The sequence below is a fragment of the Protopterus annectens genome, chromosome 2.part0 (assembly GCF_019279795.1).
Source record: "Protopterus annectens isolate FY-2018-M chromosome 2.part0, PAN1.0, whole genome shotgun sequence".
In the NCBI taxonomy this organism is placed as follows: Eukaryota; Metazoa; Chordata; order Ceratodontiformes; family Protopteridae; genus Protopterus; species Protopterus annectens.
The window spans coordinates 1,100,740,338-1,100,756,463 of NC_056728.1; the positions used below are offsets into that span (position 1 = coordinate 1,100,740,338).

Here is a 16,126-nt window from a genome sequence, read left to right on the forward strand (position 1 = left end):
GCATCTGCTTTAGGCCTGTGATTCTTTTAGTGAAGTATTTCTGTGGCCTTTCCAGCTGTTGCAGATGTCTTGTGAGGTACATACTAAACAGAGCATTGTACTCTATAATGGGTCTAATGAGGGATGGGTACAGTGGGACAATACCCTCCTTTTTTCTGGATGAAAAGCCCTTAGTGATGAGGTGTGCCACATAGAAGGATTTCCTGACTGTTGTGGCAATGTGGTTATCGAAGATGAGAACACTGTCCACCTGTATCCCTAAGTCTCTCGTCACACTTTTGGTGTTTAGCGTACTGCCACCTATGTGGTAATTCATGGGTACATGTTTTTTCCCAAAGGGGATAACTATACATTTCTTGGCATTAATCTTGAGCCCATGGCTCTGACACCAAGCATCTGTTTCTGTAAGGCCCTTTTGTAGAATATCCATATCATTTGGGGATTCAATAATGGCTCCCAGTTTGCAGTCATCTAGCGAACTTTGTTAGCCAGAGTCCCTTAGTGTTGGCTTGTATTTCAGAGAGGAAGATGCCAAACAAGAACGGTCCCAGGACTGAACCCAGAGGTACTCCACTTGTCACTTATCTGGAGCTGGATTTCGAGTCGGCTACTTTTACAGTCTGAGTTCTGTCAGTAAGCCAGTTGGCAACCCATCGGCTGATGTAGGGATTTATGCCCAGCTTAGTAAGTTTATCTATGATTCCAAAGTGGGGGATGGTGCAGAGAAGGCCTTGGCGAGGTCCAGATAGGCTGTGTGGACTGCCTTACCCTCGTCCACAGCTCTAAAGACTGATTCGAAGAAGTCAATCAGGTTCAGGAGACAAGATCGACCCCTTCATGAACCCAAACTGACCCCACCCAATGTCTGTTTATAAGTTCCATGATAATGCGCTCCATGCCCTTGCAGATCAGGCTCATCAGACTGATGGGACGGTAGTTGCCAGGATTCAAGGTGGATCCCCCCTTGTGGAGTGGGATAACTGCAGCTGTACGCCACTCAGTGGGCGCGAAGCCTGAGGTGAGGCTATGATTAAGCATGACACTTAGGTGAGGTGCCAGTTCATTTTGTAGTTCATGTAGTACACAGACCGGGATGTCATCTGGTCCCATGGAAGCTGTATTCTTAGCTTTGGAGAGTGTGGTTTCCACCTGTGTGGCCATGATTACCGGAATTTGGCAATCTTTTGGTACTGAAATGGGCCCTTTAGGGGGTGAGAGGGGAGTGAAGTTGGCACTAAATCGATCTGCCAGGATATTAGCAATATCCTTAGGATCAGTATATTTAATGCCATTCTGTTGTAGCTCAGAGCAGATCTGAGCATTGCCATTTAAATTCTTGACATAACTATAGAATGCCTTGTGGTCGTCTTTGTAATCTTTGGCAATTTTATTTTCATAACTAGCTTTGGAGGATTTTATGAGGGATTTCAGCTTCTTACTGAGGCTGAGAAGGGAGTTTTTTGCATCCTGGGATTTTCCTCTTTTCTGCAACAGTTTCTTCCTTCTGTTGTATAGTTTGTTTATGGCAGGGGACCACCAGATTGGCTTCCTTTTTTTGGAGGAGAACGTCTTGGTTCTACTTGGGATGGCACGATTCATGCACAAGTGGATGTGCTCGTTCAGTGCCTTAGTGTAGGATTCAGCAGTCGAACGTTCAGCTCCCGTCTGCATGGGTGCCATGAAGTTTGTCACTTCTGACTTAAGTAGCATGAAGTTGGCTTTGGTGAAGTTTTTTTTTACAGAGGTTTCCTTACTAGGGGGTGGGGGGTGAGATGTGGATGTCAAGGGTGATTTGCTTATGGTCAGACCTGACCAATGAGGGGGTGAACACTGGTGTGGAGCATCTATCTCCCATCTTGGTAATGACCAGGACTAAGACATTGGAGCCCCTGGTGTGACAATGGATTAGTTGATCCAGGGCGTTGGAATTTATGAATTCCAAGAACCATTGGGAAAAGGTGTTTGTACCCGAGTAGTTTTCACAGTTAATGGCAGGGTAGTTGAAATCATCCAGTATTAGGGTGTTTGTTTGTATCTTAATATTTTCCAGTATGTTTAGAAAGGTGTAGTGAGAATCCTGGGGCATGGTGGGGGATCTGTAGCAAGCTGCAATTTGGACTGCAGTCTTACCTAGTGCTAGTTGCACCGGGAGAATTTCAGATGCATTGTGTTGGGCAACTAGCCTGGAGGTGTGAATATCCTTGGTGAATATGGACACTCCTCCACCTTTAGTATTTCGGTCTTGGTTTGGAACTCTAGAGAAAGAGAAGAGTGTTCTGGTGGCTGTGGGTCTGGTTTTCAGGGCCTTGAGACAGTTTAAATCCATCAATCAACCTGCCTTACCTGTGAAGAGGAGGAGGGATATATATATATATTTTTTGAAGGAGTTTGTCAAGGGGCTCAGCAGAATATGCTTTGTTTTCTGAGGAGGATATCCTTTCTGAAAGATCTGTATTCTGACCTGGCAGGATGGACCTTCCTTTCTGAGATAACATTTGCTCTCCCTTCAGACTGGGTGCCTGGGTAAGGCTGCTACAAGTAGTACATATGGATGTGCCTGGGTTCCTGAGCAAACAGGCTTACAAAGGGTTACTGTCAGAGGGCAAGGGAAATGTACACGGTTGGTCCATGAACTGTGAATGCACCTCACAAAGGATTGCTGCCTTGGACCGATCTGAAGAGGGATATCTCATCTGCGTTTTTTTCAGGTCCTTGATCATCATATCCCTCAGTTTCTTTTAGAGTGGAAGGCTGAAAGTGGAGTAATGTCCTGTGGACAACATGGTGGACTAGGCAAAGCCCTCCACATTTTGTGGTCAAGGTACAGGCTAACAATAGAGAGCTAACAATACAGAGACTACTCCTAACAGTTTTGGGCACAAACCCTTACACGTCATGTTCTGCTCCTAAAAATACAGCTGGCATGATAGTCCTTGTAAGGGATTTGTCTACCACAACTACACTTTTCCTTTTTCTTGCTAGGCATAGCAGAAACATTGCTAAGAAAAAAAGCTCCAGTGCAAAACTATTCAACATGAGCTCAAAGCTGGACCTGAAGGAGCCAAAGGACTACAAGAGATGTTGACATGGAGATGTCTGCATTAAGTGAACAGCTACAAGAATGTTCTACAGATTATGTAGGTGTATTTCTCACTTATGCTAACATAATAGGAAATGGTCTGAAGAAGGTGTGAGCCAAGAACTTGAGCTTTTCACGAGTGGCCTGACATATGGGAGGACTTAGTGTTGAAGTGCCATAAATAAGGAATACTACAACGGTGATTTAAAGAACTTATGTTTGCTCTCTCTATGCAGCTTGACTGCTGTTGAATGCCTGCAAAAATTATGTATCTTTTGAGGAAGAAATTAATTTGTTAATAGTCACACCTGACAAATATGACCATTGTGAGCCAAAATTAACAAATTTATTACTCACTACATAAAATGAAATATAGGTGCATTAATCCATGATTCACAAGAGTCAGGAGTTTATACCAAGTACTTAAATATGTAAAATTACAACTCATTTCAAAGGTCAAAGTGATAAAAAATGTGCCGGTCAGTAACAAACATCAATACAGCAATACTGGAAGTACATATTAGTCATACTGGGTTTTCCCTATATCGAACCAAGATGCTGTTTGTTACACAGCAGCCCTCAAGTACAGCCTAGTTTTTTTCATTTCCACTTGTTTTCATGTAATAGATCGTGATGGCCATATTTTGTCTTCATGTTCAATCTTGCGTTCTTTCAGAAAGGTTTAAATAGCAGATTTTTTTTTTTAGTTTACAGCACTGTTACCAACCACAATTATACATTCTCAGGTCACCTGACAGCTTCAATGGCTTAAATGAAACTGACTAATGAGACAGCTGTTAGTTTATGAAGAAAAGAGATGAGTTACAATGTAAAATTACATAAATTTGTAAAGTACTCACTTTTTCCAGTGAACTGCAGCTTTAATCCATTTAAAATTAGACAAAGTATCCAAGTTACAGGCAACTGTCAATTACTTTACTATCTCATTGAAGTGATCATTTTCAGTTACCAAGGGATAAACAAAAATGACAAACTTTTATACCCTGCAAAACTGCTAGGAGGTACGGCCAAGATTTTTTAAAGGAGTACAGTTTTGAACATATGAAACTCTTGGTTTCTCTTCTCTGGTATCAAAGAACATGTAAACAAACCAAGAACATCACTGACAAGCTTAAGGCAACAATTAGAGTAATTCAGTTAAAAAAGCAATGAATGAGTTTACAAACGTCATAAAAACTGACGCTCAGCACTGTCATTGGAGCTAAATGGAGGAAAACACTAATTTGTTATGTCTGGCTGTGTCACTTTATAGGGAGCAAATTCCTACTCTGGGAGGAGGACAAACATTGAAAAAAAAATGTGGCAGTCCCCACTGTTGTCATTTTGAGGTATAAAAAAGAATGAAATATTTAATGTGATTTTGTTGCATTACTAGTGCAGACAATATAAAGATACAATGAAAAGTACATATTTTTAGTTTTAGGGTACAATTTTTTCTGCAACAGAACTAAACAAACATGCAGTGGCAAACATGCAAAAAAACGTTATGCAGAAATGGTCATGTTTTGGGTTTATGCTAAACTCAGAATCAAAACTCCTGAAACTCTTCATGGTTTAAGCTGTAGCCTTTTTTCTTTTTCTTTCCTTTTTAAGTTACTTAATACCACTGTTGGCCATTGTTTGAGCCTTGCAAACTCCCTTTCCTTTCACTTCAAATGGCACACCCTTGTATGTGGCAACACACTGATCATTGGTGCTGAGGTCTGGTTGGATTTGCTCCCAGATTTTCTTCTTGGGGTTCAGCTCCTTGTCAGGCTCTCCTAAAGGTGCAAAAAAAAAACATGGGCAAACAATGTTGCAACAGGCCAAGAAAGCAAATCAAACAACTATAAGAGGCACAAATTTAAGACCACAGCTATGTACTATAATTGCAATAAAATTAAAATAGAACAATATGACAATAAACCATTTACCTATACTCAAAAAAAGGATACTGCCTTAAATGGTAACCCCTCTGTAACACTCTGCCGTTAAGCACTTTCACACATTTAACTACCTGCTTTCCCCCCTTCAGCTTCCTTCCATGTCACAGCTCCTAAAACTACCAAACAACCAACCTACAGCTGTTCCACCTACATTGACTATGAGACAAACTCCACTGCTTTCTCATTCAGGTGGCTTAAAACATCTTCAATTCTGAAAGGCTTAATTTATTGGGTAATAAAGTGGCTTAACACTTTTGTTTACCACTAGAAGTACAAAATGATATAGTACAGTACACAACATGAATATTAAAACTAAGCACTATGCAAATGACACACTGCCATGCAATCATCTCAATAGTGCCTAAGCAGTAGAGTGAACTAGTCCCTTTAACAGAAAATGTTATGCCTTCATTTGTAAATGTCAATCGACTGTACTACAGAATGAATAGTTGTGGTTGCTACTCAATAAGTGTGGCAACTACAAATGGTACACAAACTGAAGATACTGCTGTCTGATTAAATTCTCCAAAATGCATCATCAAATAAAACTGCAGAGCACAGGAATATAGTTATGCAAAGGGCAGCAGCAAAGGCATAGCTCGGGTGGGGGAAAGGGGCAGCCCACCATAAGTGCAATGTTTTTTATGTTACAACTGGCAGATCTGCCTTTTATTTAATTTTCTCAGTGCATGTAAACATGTGTGACAACTGACAGCGAGGGTGTTAGGATCTGGTGGTGCTTCCTATCTGGAAGGAGCACCAGATCATAGAAGTGAGCTTTTCTTTTTCTTTCTTTCTTTGTTTTTGAGCATGTGAATGTAGGTCTATAGTATTAGGACCTGGTGCGCCTCCTTCAGTACAAGAGGAGTACCAGGTTGAAGGGCCATTTTTCCAATGAAGGACCGAGAGGGTAGGGATCTGTCTGGGATTATAAAAGCCTTACAGGGAGGGCCTTTTTTGTTTTTCAAATGATGAAGGGGAGCCAGACTGGAGAATGACCCCAGGCACACCACACGGGGTAGCAGAATACATCATTACAGTTCAACTCATCAAAATCACATAGTGAAAGCTGTCCCATTTCTCTGTGTCCCAAGGAAGGCAAGGAGAAATTCTCCCTACCATTTTCCAATAACCTACTCTATGCTTTTATAGATGTATAGGGATGCCAGACTCTTTTCCAGCAACCAGTGGATACAAAGCACTGAAAACCATTCTTGATAAGCTGCCATCCTACAATAAAAAGCCAACTTCCCCTAGAAAAAAAAAATGATTTTGGGGAGGGGGTTACACCGTCCATACACTTAGTTGCAAATGAGTTCAGGTTTAATAACTTGTTCCAGTCCCATTTAAAACTGCAGGCAAACTTCAGGTCACTCCCCTAAATAAATAAATAAATAAATAAATGCCTTATAAGTCAAGAGAACATCAACGATCTTTGTTCTGTGTACTGTCCCCTAACTTGGCCAACTGTTGATCTAACAAGTCTACTATAGGCTCTACAGATCTTAATTCCATCCCTACTGCAATTAATAAAACTGTTTTGTTTCTCAAATCCTCCTGGTTGATGATGCAGAATGTACCAACTTTTTAAAAGATCACTGCTTCACAGAAAATTCAGCATTTTTTTCAATGTGGACATGCGAGTCTGCCATTACTACAATGCACTGCATAGGTGAAGTGGACACTCCCCCCATAAAATCCACCATTCTGACCTAATAAAGAACTGCTTGAAACAGAACACTATATAAAACTTATTATCCATGCCTCTCTTGCACATGCCCCTGTGGTACTGTAACTGACACTGCTACTTCAGTACTACAGCAGATACTTTTAGTCCCCCACCCACCTACTTTAGAAAACTCCTCCCCCACCTACCATACTCTTAAAACAACTCTTCCCTAATTCTTACTTTCACAACCTATTACAGTCTCTCTAAACATGTCAAGCCAATACCAACCTTTATTACTACTAACTCTCTTAACTACTCTCACATCTACCTATCTCTTAACCTCCTATGAACAACCCCTTCCTTTTTTTCTTACTATCCCTCACAAACATACCCTGACAGCTCCCCTAGCTCTGTCCGTAAGTTATCTCAATGCCATCTACAATACCTCCTACCTTCAAGCCAAATATCACAGACTCTCTCACATTAAATACCCAAATCATATCACCAGAAAATATTTTGACTACTACTGCAAAACCCCTCAATATTATAATACTTTATCAACTTACTCACTATTAGATGTTGACATCCACCGCCCAAACTCATCCCCAACATCCACTAAATGCAATCAATTCCAAATAAAACCAACACCATCCACTAAACACCCCAAATCACTCTCAATTGCTCATCTAAAGCATCTGTAATAAAGTACCACTAATTCATGCTCTTCTAGATGTTCAACAGTTTGACATCCTCTGCCTAACAGAAACATGGCTTAAACCTTCAATAAAAGATAATAGGCTATAACATCCTCAGACAGGACCGTCTATAGAAGCGAAATGCTAATTAGTAAAACAACATATAACCTACCATCAGAAAATAATGCTGATATAATTATTTCGAAACTGCAGCTAAACCCTCACAAAACAATTAATATTGTCTGCACATATCTACCCCCAGGGAAAAACCCTACTATCTTAGAAGACCTATTAAAATTGGCTTTCTCTAAATCTCCTTCAGGAAACAATTATCTTAAGAGACTTTAACATTGACTGGAATTTATGCAAACAAACCAATCCTTCCACCTTCTTAAACCTATATGGCTTCTCTCAAACCATTAACTCCCCTACAAGAATAAACAAACTTAAAAATAAGGAAAGCTTACTTGACTGGATACTAACAAATAGACCACATCAAATGTATACAACAGGAACTCTCCCCGATGACCTTAGTGACCACTCACTAATATACATTATCAGGCATAAAACTAATCTTACCATCCCTAGCTTAGTCAGAACATCACCCCAATCTCTTTCAAAATGAACTTATGAAAATTAACTGGTCACCTCTTAAGTCTCTCCCTATAAATGATGCTGTTAGTTACTTCAATAATACTTTTTTAACTATACTTGAACATCATGCCCCAATGCGTACAATAAGAATCAAATCTAAGTCAGCCCAATGGCTCTCAAACAATACTAGGAAACTTATCCTTAGCAGAAATAAAACCTGGGCTAAATGGCGAACCACTAAAAACACAACTGATCAGCTAGCTTTTAGACAACAAAGAAACATCACAAAAAAAGCTATCCTGCAAGACAAAAAGAACTTTTACACTCAGTTACAACAATCATCCCTTAATCAACCTCAAAAATTTTGGACTGCTATTAATATGCTAATCTCCCCTGGCAAAGTGGCCACACCAAATCCACTAGGCTCTAACCCTGACTGTCCATTACAAACTGCCAATGCCTTTAACACTTTCTTCACCTCAGCTATACTTGAACTAGCAAACCAACAATGCCCTGATATCTCCAAACTCCCTATCCCCACCCCCACTCCACCCCCATTCCACCTCAAACATCTCATCCTTGCTTCAGAAACAAATCAGCTGACAACCTACCAGCTGAATACCTCCAACTAGGTGCAAAAGCCATTGCCTACCCCATCTCCATACTTATTAATAGGACCTTAGAAGAAGGTGTAGTTCCATCTATCTGGAAAATCTCACATATTATCCCTCTCTTTAAAGGTGGTGACTCTTTGGAATATTCCAACTTATAGCATTACTATCCTCTTGCAAAAATAATGGAGAAATGTATTCCACAAGCAGCTGCTAAACCACTTATTACACCATAACCTCCTAGCTAGCTGTCAACATCATTCCATAGTACTTCCACAGCCTTACTATCACAATATTCTTTCTTCAGCATTCTTTGTAGACCTGTCCAAAGCATTTGACATGGTCAATCATCTCTCTTGACAATCCTGCCATAAACTGGTTCACATCCTACCTTGATAACCGAAAACAGGCTGTTCTCTGGCATAACCATCTCTCTGACCTCCTCCCCACCTCTATAGGGGTTCCACAGGGTCTATTCTAGGTCCTCTACTGTTCTCCATTTTTCCATCTAGCTACCCTCTATCAACTTGCATTCAATATGCAGATGACACCACCATTATTTGCTCTGCCTCAACACAATCTGAACTTCACTCTCTTACACAAAAGACCTTCACAACTATTGAGCATTGGTTCTCTAACCATTGTCTCCTCCTCAACCCTAAGAAATCATTTGTCTCCCTTATCAGTCCAGAACCTACCACCAAACTCTTGGGTATTACAATTGACAATCAACTAAAATTTGATAACCACATACAATTAAATCTACTAACAGAAAACTAGGTTCTCTCTACAGAATCAAATCTTTCCTAACTCCTGAAGCCAGAACTACTATAGCTAGAACCCACTTAATATCTACCCTATTATATGCCTCCCCCATTTATACTAATCTCTCCAAATATAATCTCAACAAACTATTCACAGCCTATAAGATTTGCCAAAAACTCTCCATATAGGACTCACCACTGTCTAAACCTAAAAAAACTAGGCTGGCTAGAGCTTCCTCAACTAATATCATTTAACCAACTTACTATTGCCGCCTTATAACAATCTGAGTTGATTCATACTTTATCTAAATAACTTAGCAGGTGACACCTTATTTTCCAACTCAGTGGGTAAAATATGGAACCTACTACCAAATGACCTTACTTGCCTTACATCTCTCCCACTATTCAAAACTAACCTAAAACTCTTCCTTTCCAACCACTGGCTATGCTCTTGCCATAACCCTGACTAACCCTTTTTTTTTCTTTTCCTTTCCTTTATTCCCATACTATCTTTTCCCTCTATACCCTTTTCTCAAATTAGACCTCCTCTCCTAGCTTGACTGCTCTTTTTCCATTCGCAAAAAGAACTTATTCTTCAACCTTCCTTATATTGCAACTGTGTATGTAACTTTAACTTAATCTCTGTCCATGCTAGAAATGTAGTTAAATGCCATACATAATTGCAGTAGTTTCAATTTGTATGTTTATTCTATCATACCTTGGTAATTTTTATGTTTCATTTTACTTTAGTTTATTTCTGTTTATTTTGAAAATATTTTAGTTTTTATCTTTAATATGTTTATTTAGTACTGTAGCGGAGCTTTTCTCCTCGGGCCTCCACTGAAAATGGACATGTATCCAGCTGGACTAGCCCGGTTAACAAATGTAAAATAAATAAAAATAAAATAAATAGTCAGTAACTGACAGCTACGACTGTGGGCAAGATATTGATTCATACATATGTCACAGTATTTAACATGTGAGCTGATATGCAATGGTGTCTCCCTCAGGCTGTTTGGAATTTCCGCTCCTGCTCTCCCCTAGCTTAGCAATTTTTATACAGCTGCTGTTCAAGGAGGCATATGCATCTTCTGCTAGTGCATAATGCAATGCCACTCTTGGGGACAGGATAACATACCTAATTGCTGGCTTCCTGAGCCCACTAATTTATCCTGTCACTCAGAAGAAATACTAGGCAAAAATCAATGCATGTACTTTGTAGAGCAACAACACCTGATGGCTAGAAAATGGTGGTTTTATCTTTTAGCACACCTCAGAGGATGAAGGACATTCCTAACACTTAGGTGGTCATCTCCCCATCTTTCCAAATTCAATAGGAAAAACACCTAGGTGGTGTGGTTGGGCCAGACTCTTTCTATTAAATTTCAGAGGTTAGTGTGAAAAGTTATTAAACTTGCATACTACTGTAACTACCTATCCTCTTAGCATCAGAGATGAGGAAGAGTTTAGAGATGAACCTTTGATACCCAAACAAGTATACTCTTTTTGTGGGTGGCCTTAGCTACTCTTATAATGCAAAGTTACTTTACACCACTATCAGTAAAGTGTGTAATTTGATTTCACTACTGGATCACAGTTGAACACCAGTGCCTAACTCTACAGAAGGCTAGGTCAGGTGGTTGCCAGTTGTTGCTGGGGGGGGGGGGGGGCTTACTTGGGCTCTCTGACACTTAAACTACTCCACTTAAATATTACCTGCCCTTGGACATCAAATCAGCAATTACATCATGCATTACTGTTACTGACTGGTCTTAGGATCAAGAAACTATCAACATTGTCCATGACTCTTGGAAGTAGAGACTCCAAAGCAGAAAATACTACAACTACCACAGCCTTCAAAGGAATCCAACTGACTCTCTTTAGAAGCTGTTTAAGACTCTCACCATTACAAAAAACAATGACCACCACTCCCTTCTGGGGAACTGCAGTTCCAAACAGAGTCTTGCATATTATATTACTGCTCTTGGTCCCTCTGATGCTTAAGTTACTCTTTAAATATTACTTGCTCTTGGACACCAACTCAGCAACCATAACATTACTGACTGAGGTCTCAGGTTCATGGAACTTAATCCTTGAGGTGTCCATTCAGGACTTTTTCAACAATGTCCCAGATTCCTGAACCAGGTACCTCCAAAACAGAAATGACCAACACTTTCAAAGGAATTTGATTGTATCTTTAGATATTGCTTATGACTGCCACCACTTTAAAGGACAATAGTCAACCTTCACTTCTGGAGAGCTGCAGATTCACAGAGTCTCTTAGATACTGCTTTGCTGCTCCTTAACTACACAAGTGAAATGGTAATTGTCTGCTACATTACTTGGTATCTTCCCATGGTCCTCATTTGTCTGTGTACAGTAAACCTGCATTTGTATTGCTATGACTCTTGATGGTTAGTGCTCTTGTTTGTAGTGCTGCATTCTCCATATTGTCTCACTGTCTATCACATGACCAAATCACAACTTAACATGAGACTACTTCTTTTTAAACCTACATGCCTCTTGTGATTTTCCTGTACTCTTAGTAATGTCTCAGCATTGTAAATGTATTCTATGTAAATTTTCTGTAGCTTGGCATGCTTTACAACCTAAATGAATATACATTTACTCCTATGTCTATCATGTTTGGCAAAATCTGTCTTAGTGCCTCTGGCTAGTGTTGAGGCTGAAAAGGGTCAAAAGACCAGTCTACCTACCTGGATAACAAAATGTCGCCACTTATGACAATATGCTGACATCATGCTCCTCAATCAGAATATCAGAATAAGTGTGGCTCCTGACTCATGATCTGACAGCTGAAGGAACACCTGCAAGGTTTGAAATTTTAAAGCACTGAACAAGAGAACTTCTCCATGAAGAATGTAATCACTGACACAATGAAATGAGGGATCAGCATAAAAGAACCAAGTAACGGAGAGACTAAACGTGCCCTCCAAGCTGTGTATGAGACATCACAGCATGCACAGCTGAGAATGAGGGGATGACACAGAAAAAAAGTAGCCAAACTTAAGGACAGAAGACTACGAAAACAAACACTGCCCATTAAAGAAACCACTTGAAATCAAATCTACAAATTAACAACACATTTTTTTGCAATAATGGAGAGTGTAAGTACATAACTATACATAATGAAAAAATACTATTCATGTACAAATTCAAAAGGGGTTTGAGGGAACACTGCAGTATTGGAAAGAGTCCCCCCGCCCCCAAAAAAAAAAAAAAAAAACTACTGCCACTATGAAAATCACACTCAAATAAGCCAGCTTACCTCACGGTGGACTCTGGCAGCATTTAATGAGATCATCATCAAAGTAGATGTTTTAGCCAGTGCTATTACTTACAGGGATAAAGCCTTCAGAATGACAGAGCCAACCAGAGTTTGTGTAGTTGCTCAACTGCCTGTACGAGTTAGTGAGGAGCATGAGAACATGGCAGTGGGAGTGGCTACTGCCAGCCTGCCCTGCCCAACTGGGGGGGGGTGCAGCTCTGGTCCTTTACAAGGTGACACTTTGCAGGTGCAGGGGGTATTACTCAGTGAGGTCTAAATCAACGAAGTGCACTCTGTCATGGTGCACCAGTAAATCTGAGGGGAATCAACATGAGAATGTATACGTCCCCTCCTGGAAGACCAATAGTGGGATTTGTATGAGCTGCTAAAGGGGATGGAATGGGGGAGAGGGTAATGCCTCCCAGGACTAACAAGCTGACCACCAACTCTCAGTGGGAAATGGAAAAGATGACTGGTACTCCTGAGTGGGCACGAATTGAATTTAGTGCTCTCACACAGCCTGGTTTCTATGGAGGGTGCAAAAGAAAAAAATAGAGAATTACTTGAAAGATTCAGAACTGTGAACAACACAACAACAACAAGGTTTCTGGGGTGGGATTTTAACTTGCACTGTTTCATGATGTGCACAGAAACATTCCACACACATCATCACATACACCTTAAATTGAAATATCACCCAAATAGCAAAACATCTAATATGTGGCCTTAGTTTGAGGGGTGTCTACTGATGTAGCCTGGAAATATATAGTGAAAAAGTACAGTTGTGTACACTTACCATAAATGTAGATGTTCAAGTGTATTCACTGTTGCAGTCATTAGATTTGGGTAATCCTGCTGGCAGGTGGCCCTCAGTCGGCCTGAATTCCAATGTCTTGGGTCCTGCGTCGGCTGCTGTCGCCCCTTCCCTGACGTCAGGTCGTCAGGGGTATACAAGAAGCAGCCAACGCCATTTTGTTCAGTTTTTCTTGCCCCAGATGTCAGGTGCCCCCTGACAGGGTAGCCAAAATTTATATATATATATATATATATATATATATATATATATATATATATATATATATATACACATGCACCAATATAAACTTTACCTTCATCTACAAGCAAATACACCACATAGGTTGTACAAATCAGAGAAGGAAAGAAAAGTTCCAGCAGAAAAAAGGGGGATGGCGGGTGGGTAACCTGGACTGCAACAATGAATACACTCGAACATCTACATTTATGGTAAGTGCACACAATTGTACTATGTTCTTCATATTTCACTTTTGCAGTCATTACATTTGGGCAGAGTCCCAAAGCTGTGGTTGGGAGGCTGGAGCTAAACAGCATTAGGATTGGCTATGAGGCCCTGCAGAACTGCAATGGCAAAGTCTGCCCTGGATTTAGAGTAGAGTGGCAGATGATAGTGATTTGTAAAGGTGTGCACTGAACTCCAAGTAGCAGCCTCTAAAATGTCTTTGATTGGTACTCCCCTGAGAAAGGCTGCTGAAGTGGCTGCAGCTCTGGTGGAATGTGGCCTAATGCCCTTAGGCACTGGCTTGCCATGTTGTAAATAGCAGAAACGAATGTAATGGCCTATCCACTTTGAAATAGTCTGCTTTGAGATAGCCTTTCCTTGTGATCCTGCAGCATATGCCACTAGTAATTGCTCTGTCTTCCTGAAAACTTTGGTTCTGTCCAAGTAGAATCTAAGCTGTCTTTGTACGTCCAAAGAATGCAGAATTCTCTCCCCCTTGTTCTGTGGATTTGGATAAAAAGTTGGCAGATGAATAGTTTGGTTAAGAGCCACACTGGACACCACCTTAGGCATAAATGTTGGGTTTGTCCTCAGTGAGACCCTGTCTAGATAAAAAATGATGAAAGGTTCCACAGCCATGAGTGCCTGTAGCTCTGAAAGTCAGAGCTGTTTTCCAAGATAAAAACTTTATATCAGCAGTAGCAGCTGGCTCAAAGGGAGGCAGGGTGAGTTTTTCCAAGACAGAGTTGAGATCCCATGCAGGTACTGGTGATCTCCTTGGGGGCCTTAAATGTTTGGCTCCTCTGAGGTACTGCTTTAATAAAATATGAGAAAAGATTGGTGGCTCTGTATTGTAATGAGCCGAAATAGCAGAGGCATGAATTTTAATTGATAAAAAAGACAGGCCTTTGTCCAGCATCTCAGTTAAGTATTGCAAAATCTGAGGAATATTTGGTACAGCTGTATCAGTTCTTTGTGCCTGGTTCCAAGCACAGAATCTCTTCCATTTCCCAGCATAAGATTTTCTAGTACTAGGCCTTCTGGCTTCCAAAATGACATCCATCACAGCTTTACTGAGAGGTGTGTTTTGTATGACTACATTATCCACCATGCTGCCAGGTTTAAAGTACTGAGTTGGCTGTGCAGGATCTGATTGCTTTGCTGTACCAGCAGATGAGGTATTTGAGGTAAGGTCCAAGCTGGGCATTGAGACAAGTTCCTTAGGATTGGATACCAGTACTGGCGTGGCCAGTCTGGGGCAATCAGTATCATCTTTGGCTTCTCCTATCTGACCTTTAGAAGTACCTTGCGGAGGAGAGGCAGTGGAGGAAAGGCATATGCTGATAGGTTTTTCCAGCTGAAAGACAGGGCGTCCACTTTCAATGCTTGTCTGTGATAAGTCCTTGTGCAGAATCTTTTTAGTTGGTAGTTGTGAGGGGAGACAAATAGATCTATGTCCGGGCATCCCCATTTCCTTGTTATCATGCTGAAGACTTGTGGGTCCAGCTGCCACTCGTGGGGATCCATGAGGTTTCTGCTTAGTTAGTCTGCCAGAGTGTTTTCCTTTCCTGTCAGGAACTGTGCCTGCAGATATACTTGGTAAGTCAATGCTGTGTCCCACAAAGTCATGGTTAGTCTGCAAAGGGGGTAAGAATGTGTGCTCCCCTGCCTGTTTTATATACCACATGACCGCGGGGTTGTCTGTCTTTATCAGTAGTTGTCCCGGATGAAGTAGGTCCTTGAAGGCTGTCAGGGCATTTTGAACAGCTAGCATCTCTTTTTGATTGATATGCAGATGCATTTGGTTTGAGGATCATGTGCCCTGAATGCATCTTCCTGCCATGTGAGCCCCCCAGGCATAATCTGATGCATCCGTTGTTAGTGTCTGCCTGGCTGGGGGTAATGTGAATGGCTGTCTCTTGTTCTGCTGACAAGCCTTCGCCCACCATCTAAACTCCTGTTGCAGGCAGGGAAGGAGAGTAATCAATTGTTTCCGGGCTGTGGCAATGTTGAGTCCAAACACTTTTTAGGTACCATTGAAGTTTCCTCATATGCAGTCTTGCATATGGAATTAGTAGGATGCAGGATGCCATGAAGCCCAAAGCCTGCAGAACTGGGCCTTTGTTGCCAGCATTTTGAAATAGGTAGTCAGTTGCCTTTGTTTGTCTGATGAGAGATAAGCCATCTGGGCAGTTGTATTTAAGCTTGCACCCAGGAATAT

At 40.9% G+C, this 16,126-nt stretch overlaps 1 protein-coding gene across 1 annotated transcript in view; it reads right to left on the bottom strand.

Moving 5' to 3' along the window:
- Positions 1-3,411: 3,411 nt before the first annotated feature.
- AIMP1 (aminoacyl tRNA synthetase complex interacting multifunctional protein 1) overlaps positions 3,412-16,126 on the bottom strand; it is a 561,139-nt gene continuing 548,424 nt past the window's right edge. Inside the window, exon 6 of the mRNA XM_044060376.1 lies at positions 3,412-4,860. Within this exon, the coding sequence (XP_043916311.1) occupies positions 4,694-4,860 (167 nt within the window). The 3' untranslated portion in view covers positions 3,412-4,693. The remainder of the gene's footprint in view (positions 4,861-16,126) is intronic.